At 46.9% G+C, this 18573-nt stretch overlaps 1 protein-coding gene across 2 annotated transcripts in view; it reads right to left on the bottom strand.

Annotated features, from left to right (window-relative positions):
- The window catches only part of GPR50 (G protein-coupled receptor 50), a 48395-nt gene extending 33707 nt beyond the window's left edge, over nt 1–14688 (bottom strand). Inside the window, exon 1 of one of the 2 annotated variants that reach the window (XM_054169573.1) lies at nt 14514–14688. In XM_054169573.1, coding sequence (XP_054025548.1) covers nt 14514–14688 — 175 coding nt within the window. Of the gene's footprint in view, nt 1–9031; nt 9268–14513 lie in introns of those variants that run through there. The other variant, XM_054169574.1, reaches the window with a different exon arrangement.
- Nucleotides 14689–18573: the final 3885 nt, after the last annotated feature.

Genomic DNA, 18573 nt, shown 5'->3' with positions numbered 1-18573 from the left:
CCAGTTTGGGGAGGATTTTACCACAGCTAAGGACAGCTTATGGCAAAGGGCTTGGCCCAACAACTTACCACTTTTGCAGTCAGCAAGATACAGGCATAAGGGTATCACTCAAGTCCTACAGCCAGATGGAAACAAGTTGAGGACCACTGTGCACAGCAACTCTACAGCACTAGTAATCTGTCCTTAACACCAAAACGACCTTCATGCCAGGCACTTCTCTGCCAATTTTGATCATCTGTGAATACAAACCATTATAACCTCCCGAGCAAGCCTCACCAGTGAGATGTATGCACAGATATGCATGGATGCATGCTCATGTCCCAGGTGTGTATTAAACCACAGGGTAGAATCTGCTCAAATTCTAATTCTACTTTGTCCATTACAATGTAGCACCTGCCATAAATCAGTGAGAGCAGAGGCCTAACACACTCATGCTACCTCTGTGGGAGGCAGGACAGTGGTGGCACACCATAGTATCCTCACAGGAAAACCTTCTGCCCATAGATGCTGGAAAAGGGGATCATAATTTGCCACGAGCCACCTCTTCATAGCACAGTATTGTTGATTGCTAGGAACTGAAATGATTTTAAAAACAGGGAGATGGAAATGGAAGGGTTGATTTCAAACCAGGATCACATTCCAAGAAAAAGAAAAAAGCTTCAGAGTTTGATCATTGTCTTCATTCCACGTGAGAGGATAAGTGGGTATCTTTCCACATTTGCAAATGGGCAAAAGAATCACTTTCACAGAATCACCAAGGTTGGAAGAGACCTCAACGATCATCAAGTCCAGCCTGTCACCACAGACCTCATGACTAAACCATGGCACCAAGTGCCACGACCAATCCCCTCTTGAACACCTCCAGGTAAGGTGACTCCACCACCTCCCTGGGCAGCACATTCCAAAGGCTAACAACTCTCTCAGTGAAGAACTTTATGCTCGCCTCAAGCCTAAACTTCCCCTGGTGCAGCTTGAGACTGTGTCCTCTTGTTCTGGTGCTGGTTGCTTGGGAGAAAAGACCAAGCCCCTCCTGCCTACAACCACCCTTCAGGTAGTTGTAGACAGCAATAAGGTCTCCCCTGAGCTTCCTCTTCTCCAGGCTAAACAATCCCAGCTCCCTCAGCCTCTCCTCGTAGGGCTTGTGCTCGAGGCCTCTCCCCAGCCTCGTTGCCGTTCTCTGGACATGTTCAAGTATCTCAATGTCCTTCTTAAACTGAGGGGTCCAGAACTGGACACAGAACTCAAGGTGTGGCCTAACCAGTGCTGAATACAGGGGCACAATGACTTCCCTGCTCCTGCTGGCCACACTATTCTTGATGCATGCCAGGATGCCGTTGGCCTTCTTGGCCACCTGGGCACAAAGGTAAGAAAAAACTGCGAAAGACTGGCTCATCAAAGCAATGGGAACAGCCCAGCAACAGCAACTGGAAAGCAAATGATCAATCAATAGAAATCCATCCTCTCCTAGGAGAAATTTGTCCCCCAAAAAAACGCCAAGTAACAAATCAGCGAACTGCAGTCAAAATACCAGCAAAGAGGAACAGCTGCTGCCACAGGAACAGTGAAACAGTCCAGCTCTTTGTGAGCTCTGTTTGTTGCTTGCTCACTGCTCCATTTCTATATCTGTAAAATTTATTCCACAGCAATATTTATTATTTTAAAGACTCCATCAAGAAGGATACGTGTCTGCTAAGAGACACAATGCTAATGGTTCATCCAGTGGTTATTTCTTGCTCACATATTAATCTCAAAGGCTTTGTCTAGCCTGGGATTTAGCAAGGCTTTTAATTAATGGCTTCCAATGGCACATCCATACTGGGAAGGCTTCTGTCATTAGCTAATTAGTCAATTGTCCTAATTAGGCAGGATAAGCCAGTTTTACTCCCTTGTTGCCTTGCCTAGGAAACCCTGGTTTTCTCACCCAGGTCTTCACACAAGTCAATTCCCAGCTCCTCTATCCTGACTTGCCTTTTAGAATGACTTAGCTAGGTGACAGCAGAGAGCATCACCCCATCTTTCAGTGCTCATCTACACCAGGCTAGGGATGTTTTGTTCACTGCAGCTGTCCTCCTGAAAGAAAAGCCATGTGAAGTCCTCAGCTCATTAAGAACTGCTTGGTGAACACTTGTCAGGAGCAACATAAGTACATTGATGAATAAGGTCTCTGTTTTCCTGTGAGGATAAAGCTGGTGTGTCTCTGAAGGACCGAAAGACCACTGCATATGCCTAGATGTTAAGCCCACTCCTAACCTGGGTGAGAAGTGCCCTGAAAGAAGGCATCTTGCGACAGGCTGGACTTGTCAAACACTTAAAACACAAGGTGCTGTGCAAGGGCAGAGCTGGCATGTGCAGCAAGGCACCACTGTGCACCCTGGGCACTCAGATGCTTCACAGCAGGAAATGCAAGATCACCTGTGGGAGCTACAGGCTTGTGTCTTGTCTAGAACAGCACATAGCTGCAGCTCATGCTGCTCCTCTTTGTTCTAACTGCTGTCTGTGACAGCTCTCAGCAGGCACGATGCCTTCTTGAAGGCAGAGATTAGCCTGGCAGCCTTCTACTGAGCAAGTCCTTCCTTCTCATATCACACATGCCTTTTTCTGCAAGCCCTCTCACCACACCTCTGCCTGCCCTACAGAAACTCCCGTGGACAAACACGGGAGAGGCATAGCTTGCAATTCCTACTGCAACAGCTGATAATTGGATACCTATCAACTACACCTACTCTTTGAGGCTTTTGTCAGCAAGCTTTAAGCCTAGTACAATTAGTTTTGCCTAATTAGTTTTCATTAGTAGAAAGACTTGTTTAAGACAAAGACAGAACTTGCCACTGACTCACACTTAGGTATGGTAGAAAAGGTTCCTTCCATTTCTAGTCTTCACTTATAAATCCCTGACTTGACAACATCTACTTCGGTATGAAAGGGAGCAGTAGACTTCATGCTAGCTTAATTTCTCCCTGTGAAGCAGAGCACTGAAACATCCAGAGGTGGTACCAATATAAGGGCAGAAAGAAACCAGGCAGGAGTAGTGGTGGAAAGCAGAGGACAGATTTTTAACTCATGTGCATCTTTGCCACTGCTCTGTTTATCAAGAGATCATCCTGGCCATTTGTAACATGGTGCAAACTTCAGAAGAGACAGATTTTCACTCAGATATTAACCAACATTGTTAGTGTGAGTGTGACTTGCCCTTCACCAGGAGTCAGAAGAGTGGAAGAGGAGAGAGGACAGTGGAGAGTGTGAAGGAAATGTAGGAATGTTAATTTTGCCAACTCCAGACTACTCCAAATGCTATTGGAAGCCTCTTCCAGGGGTATTTTATGTTGTTATTCCTTACTTCTAGTCTCTGTGCCAGGAACTGGAAAGGGTGTTTACTATCATTGAGATGAAGTTAACACACCTTATGTGCATGTCCTCACAGCAGCACTGACCAGACCCTTCCTGAATTTCAGCTCTGACCTCTTAGTCAGCCACACAGAAAAGCTGCAGGCTTGACCTGGAGGCGTTGCAAGGCTGTGCTGTGTAATTTGGCTGGGGAATCAATTGCAGGGGCTGGAGTTTGACCCCAGGCCAGTGTCAAGAGGCCTCTGCTGCCTTCCCAGCTTCTCCAGAACTGAGACAACTTCCAAAGAATTCTAGAGTATATCAAACTAAAGGATAAGGCAGGAGGACCTTGATATGCAGAGACTGAAGAACAGTCTTTATAGGCACAGAGACCAAAGAACAGAATGACTTGAAAAAGGCTTATCATAGAGGAAGTCTACCCAGCCACTCCCCAAGGTGCCTCTCTAGTAACGTCAACACAGAGATAGGACCCAGGAAACTTTGGTGAAAACCTGAAGATAGTGAAAGGCAGAATGGAGAGCCATTGTTCTCAGACAGCACAGGGCCAAAGTTACCAACCCAGGCCATTGTTCTCCCTTTCTATTTAAGAGAAATGATTTGCATGAACGTTGGAGTACATGCTTGGCAACCCCAGCAGATAAACATTTCCATGGACTATCACAAGGCTCTGAAATAAGTGCATTGAAGTTATTTTTGCAATATCATTAAATCCAAGGGTGAGTATTTTGAATATGGTATAAAGCCATTTTCCTAGGACCCAGCCAAGAACAACACAAGGTTTTACTTGGAAACCAACAGCAACATGGAAGAAGTGCCACTGTCCTGCCATCCCTGCCTCAATGTTCCCTCAGGGACATGAGTGGGAGCCCCACGTGCCTCTTCTAATGGCCCAAACCACTTCCTCCTCATCAGTATGCCTCAAACCCGAGCTCCCATCAGCTCTTCCCTCTCCCACTGCACAGACAAGCTTCACTCCCTCCTGCCGACTCTGCTTTCCCCCGAGCCAGGGACTCTCCACTGGCCAAAGGAAGCCTCAAAGCTGATTGCTAATTAATACATGGGGAGGGCAATCGCACAACACTAAAAAGGTCAGGAGAGAATATTTCAGCAGCCTGCAGATGGGACTCATGGCCAAAGGAGAAGTGGGAGGACAGTGGGATTTGGATGGCTCTTGCCATTGAAACTGGCAGTCACAAGCAGGAGAATAATTAGCTGGATTGGGTAGGTACAGAAGGACTAGCCCTGAATACAGATCATCACCTCCCAGTCTCCAGCACTTCCACCATAAAACCAGAGACCAAACCCATTCCCATGCAATAGGACCCCAGTCTTTTAGTGCTTATTTTCTCTACCTCCTACCCACTACACAAACCCTCCTATGCTATTTTTGTATGCAAGTCCCAGGGCTGGCTTGAGCTACCATGGCCACCTAAATCAATAGGCTCTTCTCACTTCGCAGCTTGTAGGAAAGTAAGCTAGTCACCTTGTACAACATCTCCTTGTGAATGACCCCATAAGTAGGACAGAGATAATGCCACAGGAAAGCCCTACTGCCTCCCATCTTAGTGTGTGTGGGCAGCCCATGCCTCACAGGACCCATACAATGGACAGACCTGGGAGGCTGCTCCTCCTGCCTGGCTGCCAGGTAGCATCTCCCTCTGGCAGCACAGGCCAGGGTTCCAGTACCTAATGCAGCTGAATGTGACCCTGATGTGGATTTCACCTACCCCATTAAGATTTGATTTGATCTATTTTCTACTGCAATACCTGCAGAAATGAAACTCACAAGTCAAGATGTGAAGTCCAGTCACAGGAATGGGAGTAAGATTACCTATGTTAGACTCAATTTAACCTGTGGCTTGTAAAGCCCATGGGAACTGCAGGCTTTCTGCTGGCTCAGCATCCATGGGGCCAGACATCAGGATCTCTTGAGCCTATTTTTACCATCAAACAAGAATGTCTGCAAGAGGCAGATTTGCCAGTTCTCACCACCTTTCTCCTCAGGATAGAGAAGAGGCACAGCTGAATTAGTCTGAGCATCTTACTAACTGCACTTGTTCATGTTGGCTGTGGTTAGCACATCCTGCTACCACTCTTCCTGAGGTTACATTCTCATCACTCCATCAGCATTCCTACTTATTACCCTCTGCCCTCAACTTCTGCTTCACACCCTCCTGCCCTAAGCTTTACTGAAGCCATCTCTACCTGGATCCTTTCATGCTGGCCTGGGAATCACAGCTGTGGCACACTCATTCCCCAGCAGCTCCAGAGTGTAGGTCGCTTGTGCCTGAAATTCACCCAGGAACAATCCCAGGTTCATGAGTGTTGCATCTAAGTCAAAGGACAAGCAGGAATTCAGAACAGGTCAGACCCTGGGCTGCTGGACCTCAGTCCTCAGCAGCCATCACAGTGTTTATCAGTATCACACCTGAAGAAGACACTGGGGATTGTCATACAAAGCAAGGTCTGGAGACATAAAGTGGATGGTGTCAGAAGACAGGGACTCACAGGTCCTCACTTCAGCTTTCAAGAATGAGAACAGTTAAACATAAGAAAGCTATGCCACAGGTCTCCTTCTACATGTTCCCCAAAAGTCAGTCCCATCAGACTGGTGCTGCTGGTGACAGGAGTGTCCCAGAACTGTGGCACAACCTTCTCCTTGCCAACCAGCCCAAAGGACAGCCCTGTCCTCTTCTAACCTTGTTCCCTGCTGTGGGATGGGCTTGGAAGAGATTAAACATCCTGCACAGGGAAAGAAAAGCAAACAAAACACAATGAAAAGAAAAAAAAGAGAAGAGGAGCACACACAAATCCCTCTGAATTAACTTCCATTTTATTTATAGGCCATCACATGATAGTTGTCTTTGTAAGCCTTTTAATTAATCACTCCACAAAAGCTACTTTGAGCATGTGTGCCCACCTTCCCTCTTCCCAAAATGTGTTCCAGCTTGTGTCAAAGGACTGTCTGCAAGGCAATTAATTACTTGCTATTATCTGAGGCAGTGCCTGGCTCTCCAAATCTTTCAGGAACATCAAGTCCTAGGGCAGTAGTGCTCTTTGAGGCTGAAAGGGAAAAAACAAAAGCCTTCACTAGAGGCAAGGAAGGGCAAAGAGGTTGAATGGAATCAAAGAGAGAAAGGGAGCTCAGCACCAGGCTAAACCTAGCTTGCTAACTCTTGTTGTGAGGTCCATAGGGTGGCCTTCCTAGGGAGTAAGGAGGTTATTTTCTGTGGTACAAGACAGACATCTGCCTGATTGAAAGAGGGTTTTTTCCAACTGATTTGAGAGTAACTGTAACCTGCACCAACACATAACACAACTTTTGTCAAACACTTGCAAAGACAATCATTCCTCAGTTCAGAATTGCCAGAATTACAGTTGCTAGCAGAAACCTGACTCATTTTCCTCAAAGCATACATTTATCACATAATCAGCAGCTTGACACAAACCACCTGCCTATGAAACCACTGGTACAGCTGAAGTGCATGCTGAGCACTGCTGACTTACTGTAACTAAGAGTGCTTTAGCTCCATTCTCTAACTGGACATCCATAGTATTCAAGTCCGACTCTATGCAGGGGTTGCCCTGAAAACCAATGTGTAGGAGAGGAATGTTGTGCTGGTTTTGATTGAGATAGAGTTAATTTTCTCCATAGTAGCTGGCATGGGGCTATGGTTTGGATTTCTGCTGGAAACACTGTTGGTAATACAGAGATGTTTTAGTTACTGCTGAGCAGTACTTACACACAGTTAGGACCCCTTCTGCTCCTCACTCCACCCTACCAGTGAGTAGGCTGGGGGTGCGCTGGGAATTGGGAGGGGATGCATCTGGAACAGCTGACCCCAGTTGACCAAAGGGATATTCACAGAATCATAGAATGGTTTGGCTTGGAAGGGACCTCCAAAGGTCATCCAGTCCAGCCTCCCTGCAGTGAGCAGGGATATCCTCCACTAGATCAGGTTGCTCAGAACCTTATCGAGCCTGACCTTGAATATCTCCATGGATGGGGTCTCAACTACCTCCCTGGGCAACTTGTTCCATCATTCCACCACCCTCATAGTAAAGAACTTGTTCCTAACATCCAATCTAAATCTCCACTTCTCTAATTTCAAACCATTGCCCCTCATCCTATCACCACAGGTGTGTGTAAACAGTCCCTCTCCAGCCTTCTTGTAGGCCACTTCAGGTACTAGAATGCTGCTATTAGGTCTCCCTAATAGCTGAACAACCCCAGTTCCCTCAGCCTGTCCATCATACTGTATGATGCCTAGCTCAGCAATATAAAGCTGGAGGAAGAAGAAGAAAGTAGGGGATGTTCAGAGTGATGTTTGTCTTCCCAAGTCACTGTTACGTGTGATGGAGCCCTGCCTTCCTGGGAGTGGCTGAATGTGTCTGCTGTCATGTGATAAATTAATTCCTTGTTTTGTTTTGCTGGTGTGTGTGGCTTTTGCCTTATCTGTTAAGCTGCCTTTGTCTTAACCCACAAGTTTTCTCACTGAGTATTTCCTCCCCATCCAACAAGAGAGACTGAGCAAGTGGCTGTGTGGTGCTCAGCTGTTGGATAGGGTCTAACCACAACAGGGAGCAGAGATTTCTGCTGGAAGTTGTGCAAAGTTTCATGAAGGGGCTCCTGAGATTCAGCACTCCTAAAAATAGTCCCATCTACATGAAGTGTAAGGAGGGATCTTTTCCTGAAAAACTTAGCAAAACCAAAGAAAAACAAAACCAAAAACTGGGGGCTTTGACCTCACACAGTTGATGGGATGAAATACCCTTGGGATGCCCTATGGAGCTGTACAGAGGACCAATTTAGAAATATTTCTAAAGCATTGCAAAAAAACCTTCTGAACTGCTCATGCCTGAGCGAGCTGCTGCTTCCTCTGGAGCTCCTGGAGCACAGCATGGGATCAGCACAGCACTGGGCTGCAAACACTGTTCAGAGCAGGACGGCAGCTCTCTCCTCTCCGTAGCCCAGGAGTCATCCATCACAGCACTGCTGGGAGATCTGGGTGGGAAACCAACCTGAACTCCCAACACAAGCTGATGCAGTCAGAGACCTCTACAAATCAGCTTGGCCGTGCATCTGTGGCATGGACCAAGCAAAGTACCATTGTCCTGTGTATAACTACACAAAACATCTTGCAGGTAAAAACAGGTTAAGACTGTTCTTCACACTGCTATTACACTTAAAGATCATGCTTTACCTTTATCCAAGTTAATTTTCTCACAGATTTTATCCTGCTCTCACTCCCACTTCTCCCACCTCTCGCAGCCAGCATCTGCCCTTCAGCACCCACCTGCAGAGCTGCAGGGGCGAGGAGCTGCAGAGCAGAGATGCAGGGACAGAAGGACAGATCTCCACCAGCATGCCTGCTCCACTGCTCCTGAAGCATTCTGTGCGCACTTGGGTACATCCCTGCTGCTCACACAACAGACTACTTCCAACAGCTCCTCTGCATCAACCATACAGCCCATGGAATCACCACACCAAGCCCCAGCACTGTTTCTGCAGCTAACATTCCCATGGTTGATGGCACAAGGAACATCACTAGCAGCCAGCTCGATACAGCAAATTCATCACCACCCAACTGAGTGAGTCAATAATAAAGCTAAAAGCAAACACTAGCATGGATTATTTCCCCACCAATGGCAGAGAAGGAACAGTGAAATAGTCACTGCAGCTCACCCATTTGGTGTCACAGGCACCCATCTCTGTTGAAGACCAAGGTGGTGCCAGGTGTCACCCTTCCACATTAGGGGACCCAGGGAAAGAGGAGGCACATGCAGCTCTAGGGTCCTCTAGAGTCTCAGCAACCTTCAACCTGTTTCATCAGCACACAGCACATTTCCCTCAAGAGCCCACCAGAAGGCCAAGACACGTGTTGCAGTGTCCCTGGCACGGTCAGAGGGTCAGACACCGAGTACATCACAAGCGCTGGTAGGAGTTCGCTACAGAGAAATGAATCAGCAGAACAGATGAGCAGCTCCTGAAGCATCTACCCGCAGTGTACAGAAAGAAAAGATGTAATTTCAGGCTTGTGGCAGATGCTGGAGGGTTTGTGGTGTTAAAAAAAAAAAAAAATTAAGAAAATTTAAAAATAAATAATCTCAACACACCTACATATAATAGATAGCTTTCTAGGATGAGGAAATCCTGCAGTGGCTGGAAGAAAACCATTCTCAGCTCTCAACTGAGAGCATTTTCTGATTCCTTATCTGAGATAAGGAATCAGAAAATGATCCAACACAACAACTCTAAAAGGTCAGTTTCCCAAAACTAGAAACAGGCACAAAAATAACTGAGAGAAAACACCTAAATATAAGCAAATGTGACAATGCTGGTTGGGAGATATTTAAAGATGGCTTAGTAGAGCCCTTCTTTGCACCCCCTAAAAAAAGCAATACTATAATAACAAACAAACAAAAAAGAAGTTTGGTTTAAGACAAGAATTTTAAGACAAGAACCAAATTTTTAAAAATAAATAAATAAATAAAATGTGTAAAAACCCCCCAGAAAATCCACTATAAAATTAGTAGCTGGAAAGCAATATTTTCTAAAGAAAGCTGAAAGATATAGATAGATATATGTGTATATATATATATATAAAACCTAATAGCAATAAAGTGTATCAGGAAAACAAGCAACAGTATCAATACAATAGGCTTGATAAAGCACAGTGAAATTAGCCTGACACGGGTAGAATACGGTAGGAGGATAACAACTTCTCTGTGACAGCAGGAGGAAGCTGTCATAGCAGACAACTTGGATGTCAAACACTGGCCAAAACCATCCTAGAATAGAATAGAATAGAATAGAATAGAATAGAATAGAATAGAATAGAATAGAATAGAATAGAATAGAATAGAATAGAATAGAATAGAATAGAATAAACCAGGTTGGAAGAGACCTTCAAGATCATCATGTCCAACCTATCATCCTACACTATCTAATCAACTAAACCATGCAACCAAGCACCCCATGCAGTCTCTTCCTAAACAACTCCAGTGATGGTGACTCCACCACCTCCCTGGGCAGCCCATTCCAATGGCCAATAACTCTTTCTATGAAGAGCTGTAGAAAGTACCAGCATTACTTGTTATCTTTGCAGATAAGGACGACTTATATCTCAGCTATAAGAGAATTCCCTGGGAATTAAGCTGGGAAGTACCCAACACTGTCTGCCAACTGTTTTTCACATCTGTAACTAGAAAACCTGCCTGTCAGAGTGTGTGAAGGAGCTCAGAAAACCCCCAACACTGGCTTTAAAAAAAAAAAAAAACTAAATAATTAATTAACAGAAACATGTCTCAGGCCAGCAAGGAAGTTCCAAAGGTCTTGGAACAATAAATAAAAAACTCCACTCAAGCAAACAAAAACTTAACATTGTGCCAATATTTTCAGAGGGCAAACAGCCTGACCTGGGAAGTGCAGGCTGGTTACCCTGCCTGCGGTCCCCAGCAGAGGAACAGCCAATATTCAGAGCTGCAAACACAATTAGTGGTAGTCAACATGCTTTTCTGGTCCAAGGGCTTGTCAAACTGATCTGCTTTTTCTTCTAAGAGTACACATTTGGCTGACAAAGGTAACTGTGTTGACATAATGTGTGCAGACTGGTGTGTGATGCTTGCCTTTGGCCAGTGTGACAGTCTATGACCAAAATCCCCAGCGCTACGCAAACATCTCTGTATAGTGTATACCCAGAGGATTAAAAGGTGGTTGAGCCCAGTGACCTCATTAGAGTCATACCTGTGCCACCTGCCCCCACAGAGGAAAAGGGTCCACAAGGTGGCAGAAATCTTTCTCAGCAGGGGAAGCTCCAGGCAGCACCAGTGACAGATGGGGATTTGGGGGGAATTCATGTTTTGGCTGCATGCCTAGGTTTGCAGCAAGTTTAGCAGAGCTAGAAGAAGGTATTTCCAGACCCTCTGCCCAAGAGCAGACTGGCTCACTGAAACACACCTGCTGAGTTTAGTGTGGATGTTCACACCTGTAAAGCTAGTGGGTCCCACAAGCCAAAAGCTGTAGACTCAGCCATGCCCACAGCCTTCAGCTGGTCATGCTTCTGCACGTGCCACATAGCACATGGCTCACTCATATTTGCTTCACTGATCCTAATTCGTGCTAGGCACCCAGAGCACCTTGCAATAACAACACAGGATACACCCTAACACCCACCCAACACACATTCCATCTTCCCAGAGGGAAAGAGTAGTGGAGTGATTTCTCCTGGAAAGTTTTTGAGGTCAGGTGTTTTGCTTTTCAACTGTACCAGTGCAGGGACAGCAGGTGGCCAGGTTTCTGAAGGCTTTCAGCTCACAAAAAGTTCACCACTTGTCACCTGTCTCCCATATAGACATCCCTCCTGTTAGAGCAGTTATTTCTCATACCTTTCACCTTCAACCATCTACACTGTGAACATATGGACCAAAGTCTGGTGCTTTGTTTAAAGCTCTCAGACCATACAAGCAGCTCCAAGTGTCCAGTGGAAAATGAACAATCTACTATGGACATGTCAGTGAATCCAGACTTCCTCTGCCCACAGACATCACACTTCTCCTCCTGCTCATTCATCTACAGGAAACTGTTGATACTCTCCAGGCAACTGACCACACTGGTGAGGTGACCCTTTGTGAGATCCTGCTAGATAGCAACACTTGTCAAGTACTGCAGAGGGACAGACCAAAAGCCTCATCCCTGCAAGAGTGATCAGCCACCACAGCTACTAAAGCAGTGCTAATTTCACCTCCCAGTCTGAATTCAGCTAATCTTGGCAATAAAATTTTAGCTCCAGCTGGACAATCTTCCAGCTCAGCTCTTGTTAGTATCTCTGTGAGCTTGCTCCAGAAACAAAGGACTTGTCACTTCCAGAATTTGGCAAAAGGTGATATATTCATAACAGGTGTCCATTTATTGGTCTAGATTAGTGTAGGTTTCAACATGAGCAGAAAAACCCTGTCAGAAGGACTTCAATCTGGCTGCTGCACTCCAGCTGAGCCCCTTTGGTCATGGTGTTGCTCGCCTGTTAACAGGAACATGAACCAAGCTGAGACCCCTGAGGAGTTGTTCTGTATCCAGAGAAACAGACAGTCTGCTTATATCCCATGGACAGATGCAAGACATTGTCTGAGCATCCTAAATACATGATCTTTTCAGCAAATTAAGATGACAACAGTGAGACAGTGGTTAACCTAGCTGAGCTTCAGACCACCACCATCAGCCTACCTTGCTTGCCTGCTGCTGAATCCCTCTAGTGACTTTTCTAAGGCATTCTCAGTTTAGGCTGTTGACTGAAGGAAGAATGATGCTCAGGTCAACAAAGCAGGGCAGGTCTCTCTACACTCACAGCTGCTTTGAAGCGTGTAACACCAAATTCCCCATTAGTCATGCTCAAGTTCTGTGTGCAGTGAGAGCCACCTGCCCTCAAATCAGGGAGCTAAACAAAGGTTCCACTTGTGTTGGTTCTACTTGTACATCTCAATAGCTTGCAGGTAGAGCAGACAATGGGCTGCTGACAGGGATTAAGATTTAGAAAATACTTTCATGGTTACTTCAAGGGAAAGTTGTTCTTTTTGACTTTCACAGGAACTTGAACTCACCTCACAGCGGAGGCAGTCAAGACACGAAATGAGGTCAAGTGATTAACAATTTGAATGGTGATAAAAGCAGCCAAGTAGTTTCAAATCGCCTTGCTGCCCAACCCAGTCAGACAACATAAACCACTAGTTATCTTGGGAAGAAGAGAAGAGTGACTCTCTTTTTCATTCCCAGAAGCACTGATCACAAGCTCACAGCATTTTTAAAGCAAAGCTGAAGAGCTTGGGGAAACACCAGCCCCAGCTATGTTAAAGTTCCCATAAACCCAATGCAGCACATCTGTGGATTGTGGATACTCTGGGCCACATTTAACGTGCCAGTTAGAGAGCAACTCTGGTGGGGATCACTGCATCCAGCATTTGCCCAAGCAAATGGCTGTTCTTATGCTATCATTAATAAATCAATCAAACAACAAAGACACCAGGGGCGCTGAAATTGTCCCATCAGTCTTACCCACCTGCTACTTTTACCAAACTGCTGAGTTACTCCACATTCACAAAAGACTGAGAGAGATCAGCATCTCCAAAATACTTACAGCTGTGTCTTACACATTATAGCCACTGGAGATATTTCATTAAAACCATTTTACAAGCTATAAAACTAAAGATCATTTTATGTCTTCTGCTATAAAAGCAGACAGTTGTGTCGTCCTTAGCAAAACATAGTCTATGGTGTGTTTTAAGCAGCACTACTCAGACTACTTGAAACTCCTTACAGAGCTATTTATAGCCAGTGCTACCTCATTGCTGAAATTTATATCCAATGCTATTTCTTTGCTAAAATAACAAGATTTTTAAGGGGAGGAGGAGGAATGAAAATATGCTCCAAAATATACTTTCAAATTACACATAGAAAACAACCAAACCAACCAAACCAACCAAAAACAACTCACGGAACATCTTCACTCTGCATTCGGTCGGTCATCGAAAGCACAGCAGCTTTACAATGAAAATTATAAAGCGTATGGAAGGCTGGGACATAAAAGCAAGTTTTCAGCGTCGCTTTTAGGTTAGTCTTAAACACCTGAGAGGTCTTCCTCCGCACCTGACCGGCCCTTGAAGTTTTCCTTACCCGCGCTCGCTTTCCTCGTTCTTTCCCAGCTCCTAGCTGAAGGAACGCGGGTTTTACCTGAGTCGCGGCGTGAGTTCGGGCTCCTCGATTTGCAGCTGCCTCTGGGAGACAGAAGTTCCAAGGAGTTGGAGAAGAGATGCGGCGGTACGGGACGGACAGCGAGGCGGGAACCCCGGCGGTAACTCGGGTCACCGACGAAGAGACGAGCAGGTGCTTCTCTGGCTCATCGGCAGCTCGCTACCCCTTCACCCGGGGCAACGCGGCTCCCGGCGCTCCCGAGACGCACCATACCGCTTTGGTGACACGGCGGGGGGCTGCGGTCCTGTCCGCCACTGCCGCCCGCCGACCCCCCGCCCCACCGCGACCGGGGAGCTTTGCCGTGCGGGACCGGGGGCAGTCGTGCCCCGGGCGCGGTGCGGGGCCGCTCCGCCCGCCGCCGGCAAGTTGGCAGCGTGGCCGCGCCGCCCCCCGCGCCCGCCCCCCGCTCCCGCCCCGCTCTCACCGGCGTTGCGGAGCTTCTTGTTCCTCAGCACCGAGAGGATGACCAGCGCGTTGCCCAACACATCCACCACGATGGTGAAGATGAGCACGGTTGCTAGGGCGGTCGCGGCCCGCGCCGAGGGACCCCCCTCCAGCTGGCAGCCCGGGCAGCTCTCGTTGCTCCCCGGTCGCTCCATGCGCGCTACCGCCGGGGCCCCTCCTCCTTCTCCCGCCCCGACGGCACCCCCCAGGCCGCCGCCGCGCCGCGGGGAGGAGCACGCCTCGGCACCCGTCCCGGGGGTGTAGGGGTGGGGGGGGCAGGGGCACACCGCCCCCTCCCCGCCGTGCCACCGCCCTGCCCGGGGCGGGGCGGGGGGGGCTGCCCGGTACCGGGGCACCCGTAGCGCTCTCCGGGCCGATGGCGCCATCGCGCGGCCGTGACGAGGAGCAGCGGGGCAGGGTGCGGAGAGCGGCGGGGCGCAGGTGCGGGGGCGCCTGGGGACTCAGCCCCGGGACGAGACCCTGCAGCATCCCCCCGGTTCCGCAGACTTCCCAACGCTCTACTCTCCCCCACAGCTGTGCTGAGAGGACACCGAGACAAGGCGGAGGACGGTTTACTGTCCAAGGTAAAAGGCAGCAACTCCAGCCCGTACGACCTCCGCCGGCACGGAGTCCGGAGGAGGCAGCCACGGCCACCGTCATGAGCTCATAGTATTGTTTAGGTTGGAAAAAATCATTACGATCATTCAAACCCATTTAACCCAGCACTGCCAAGTCCACCACTCAACAGCGTCCTTCAGCAACACATCAACACGTCTTTTAAATACCTCCAGAGATGACTCAATCACGTCCCTGAGCAGCCTGCTCCAAGGCTTGACAACTCTTTCAGCAAAGAAATTTTTCCTAACGTCTAATTTAGACCACCTCTGGCACAACTTGAGGCCATTTCATATCTTTTGTTCCCTGGGAGAAGAGACCAATCCCCACTTCACTACAACCTCCTTTGAGGTAGTTGTAAATAGCAAGAAGGTCTCTCTTCAACTACATCAGAACAAACCTATCTGCTTTCATTTTAATCCTTACTGATTCTGGTGTGTGTGATGCACAAGTCTGAGCCGTAATTTCAACTTCAGCAGCCCAGGTGTGTGCTGCTTAGCCGCAGGAAAGCAGCGCTCAGCAAGAATTCCCACCTCCCTCAGCCCAGCCTTGCAACTAAAGCTTCAAGACAGCTTTTGTGCTTTACTCCACACGATCATGAGCAAGAAGAGACCGAGTTCCTGTGGTCAGATTGCAGCTGCAATACACAACCACATGAATTCTCAGCTTTATTTAGAAAACAAACTCAGAAAAAAAAAATAGGTTTCATGGACTGTGGAGATCAGCCATGATGCTGTGCCTGGGGGGGTGGGCAAGAGAGAGGGCAGGATCACCAAGGCTGATCACTACTGCATCGCACCTCCCCTGGGCATTAGCCCAAAGTTGCTTCTCTGTGTACAGGTTAAAGTGACTGAGCTAATGTAAAAGCTGTGCCACAACCTGGCCTCGGGGTTTTATAGCTGCTCAATTGAGTGAGCCAATAACAAAGCTAAAAGCAAATGCTTTGACATTTTCTTTGTCAGCCAATTTTGTTCACAGACTTTTGGTTGGTCTATGTTCAGGATGTACCTGTGGTATAGGGGCAGGAGCAGCTTGCATGGATGAATCCCTTTGGCACCTTTCACCTTCATACCACTCTGCTTTGGCATTTGTTTGCACCCTATTTAAGATGCTTTCAGATGTATTTTAGATGTGGAGAACCGGGATGTGACTTCAGAGGACCTGAATTTTATATGCAGGTGCCTTGGACTTGATAGTAGAAACATGATTTGAAATTAGTGAAGATGGAGTCAAAATATCTCTGTTAATAGTAGATAAGGAAAGGCACAGTTTCTGTGGTGAGGATTAAAGTATAAATGTATGTTTAAAATATATATACACACACACATTAGATATGCAGATGTTGTGTGTATGAAGCATCTAGATATCTGGGAAAAGCCCTGCCAGGACACTGTATCCTGTAAATATCTGAGGATATGGAACAAGACCTTTTCACTGCCTGGGTCACATTTCTCAGCAAATGTTATCCCTGTATCTTCTTTTACATGGTAGATGAGACAATGTTTCCCCTTCAGCATCACACACATTTTTAACAGAAACCACAGGTGCCACAGAGAAAAGGATTTCCTGCTTAATTTTTTCTTTTTCATTTTTGAACAATTAAGACAGTAAAAGGGCTCAGAGTTCAAAATGCCCCTGTTTCCAGCAATGCCTCAGTACTGCTGGTGTTACAATGTTAGCCTTCATGCAAACAATGATACTAAGAAATACAGGCAATAAAGAAGCAACCAGAGATGATACTTCCACCAATGATAAGGAAAACACAGGTACTACAGCAAGTCCCTGGCTGCCTCTCCTGTCTCCCAACCAGCTGTATGCAGATGTTTCTGCTGGGCGGAGAAAGAGGAATGATGACAGAGGAGCCTGCTTTTCTGCATGGGAAAAGGCAGTCTATGTGTCTATCCTGTCCCATGCACCACACGTGCCACACACATCTGTGCTGGGCAGACTTAGGAGGGAGCAGGTGCTGAGCCCAAGGTACCAGTCTGCAAGCATAGCCCTTGAATTCACAGTAGGCACTAAGGAGAGCAAGGCTGGGCTTGCATCATCATGGGTGCAGGCACCACTGCAGCGCTAGGTCAGGCTTTGCTGTGGATGGTGAAGCACTGGAAGAGGCTGTGCAGGGAACTGCTGGAGTCTCCATCTCTGGAGTCATTCACAACCTTCCTGGACACCATCCCATGCAACCTGCTCTAGGTACACCTGCTCTGGCAGAGGGCTTGACTAGCTGATCTCCCAAAGTCTCTTCTAACCCCTGTCATGCTGTGATTCTGTGTGTGTTTGAAGTAATAAAAAAACAACAAAAAAAAGAAGCTGCCTTCCTGAGTTCTTTGCACAGAGCTGTGTGTGCTGCTGTCACTTCTCCCCCAGATTTAGAGCATTTCAAGATCTCCAGTAAACCTGAATCCAGAACAATGATATTCTGCTTGCATAAAACCTCCTAGTGCTGTCTTCCAAGATGAAGGCTACCATGCTAGAATGTCCTGCAGAGAACCAGTTTTGCCTGCTGACAGAGAAAAGTAGTTGACTGCTGAATAACAGGAAGAGTATAAATGCAAATTCTGCTGAACCCCACTGACGTTCACTGGGGCAGAGGTGGTTGTCCTGCTGCTGTCTGGGGCTAATGGGAGCACCAAAGCTGCCCAGTGAAGGATTTGGCCTCAATTATACTTCAAAAAGCCCATTTGCTAACACAGCAATGTGATGTAGAATAGGTCATATTTTATGGTACTGCTGCAAGTGGAAAAAAGAAACAAACACAACAAGGGCTTTTCTGGTAACTTCTTTTGGTGCATAGTTTATACCCTCAAGGAGCAGTATTCTTCCACAGCCCACTGCAACTGCCCTAGATGGGAAGGTCTGCATATCTCTGCCAGGCATGTGTGCATCTGCACAGTTATAGGAACTAATCTCTCGTAAGACACTGAGAAGAAATTATGATAGATGTAGTGAGCAACTGTTTTCATCAGTGAAGTGATTTAGATGAATGATTTTCAGGCTGTTTCCTCCCACCTTCCTGCTAAATGGACTCTTCACTGCTTCAATTAGGAAAAGGCTAGCACTCTAGGAAGCAGTGGCAAGGGAAAAAAAATGAAGGTAGAGGTATCAATAAGACCTTTTTAATTACGCTTTACTGGAGCCTCTAACGTAAATCATACTGAAATAAAACTATCCCCAGTGTGTTAGAAGAGTTTAGGCTCATTAGATTGTGCAAGAACCATGTGATCACAGGAGAAGGCAACTGAATTAAGGTCAGAAACCAAAGCCCTTCAGTACCCAAAGCACACCAAGGAGCTTATGTGCATGTACACAAACAGGAACACCAAGCAGAATGCAAGCAATGAAAAATATACAAGCACCACAAATCATAGAATCAATAAGGTTGAAAAAGACCTCAAAGATCATCAAGTCCAACATGTCACCCA

This window comes from Dryobates pubescens, chromosome 18, assembly GCF_014839835.1.
Source record: "Dryobates pubescens isolate bDryPub1 chromosome 18, bDryPub1.pri, whole genome shotgun sequence".
In the NCBI taxonomy this organism is placed as follows: Eukaryota; Metazoa; Chordata; class Aves; order Piciformes; family Picidae; genus Dryobates; species Dryobates pubescens.
The sequence above is the reverse complement of the archived record's forward strand: the minus strand, read 5'-3'. Positions and strand labels throughout refer to the sequence as shown.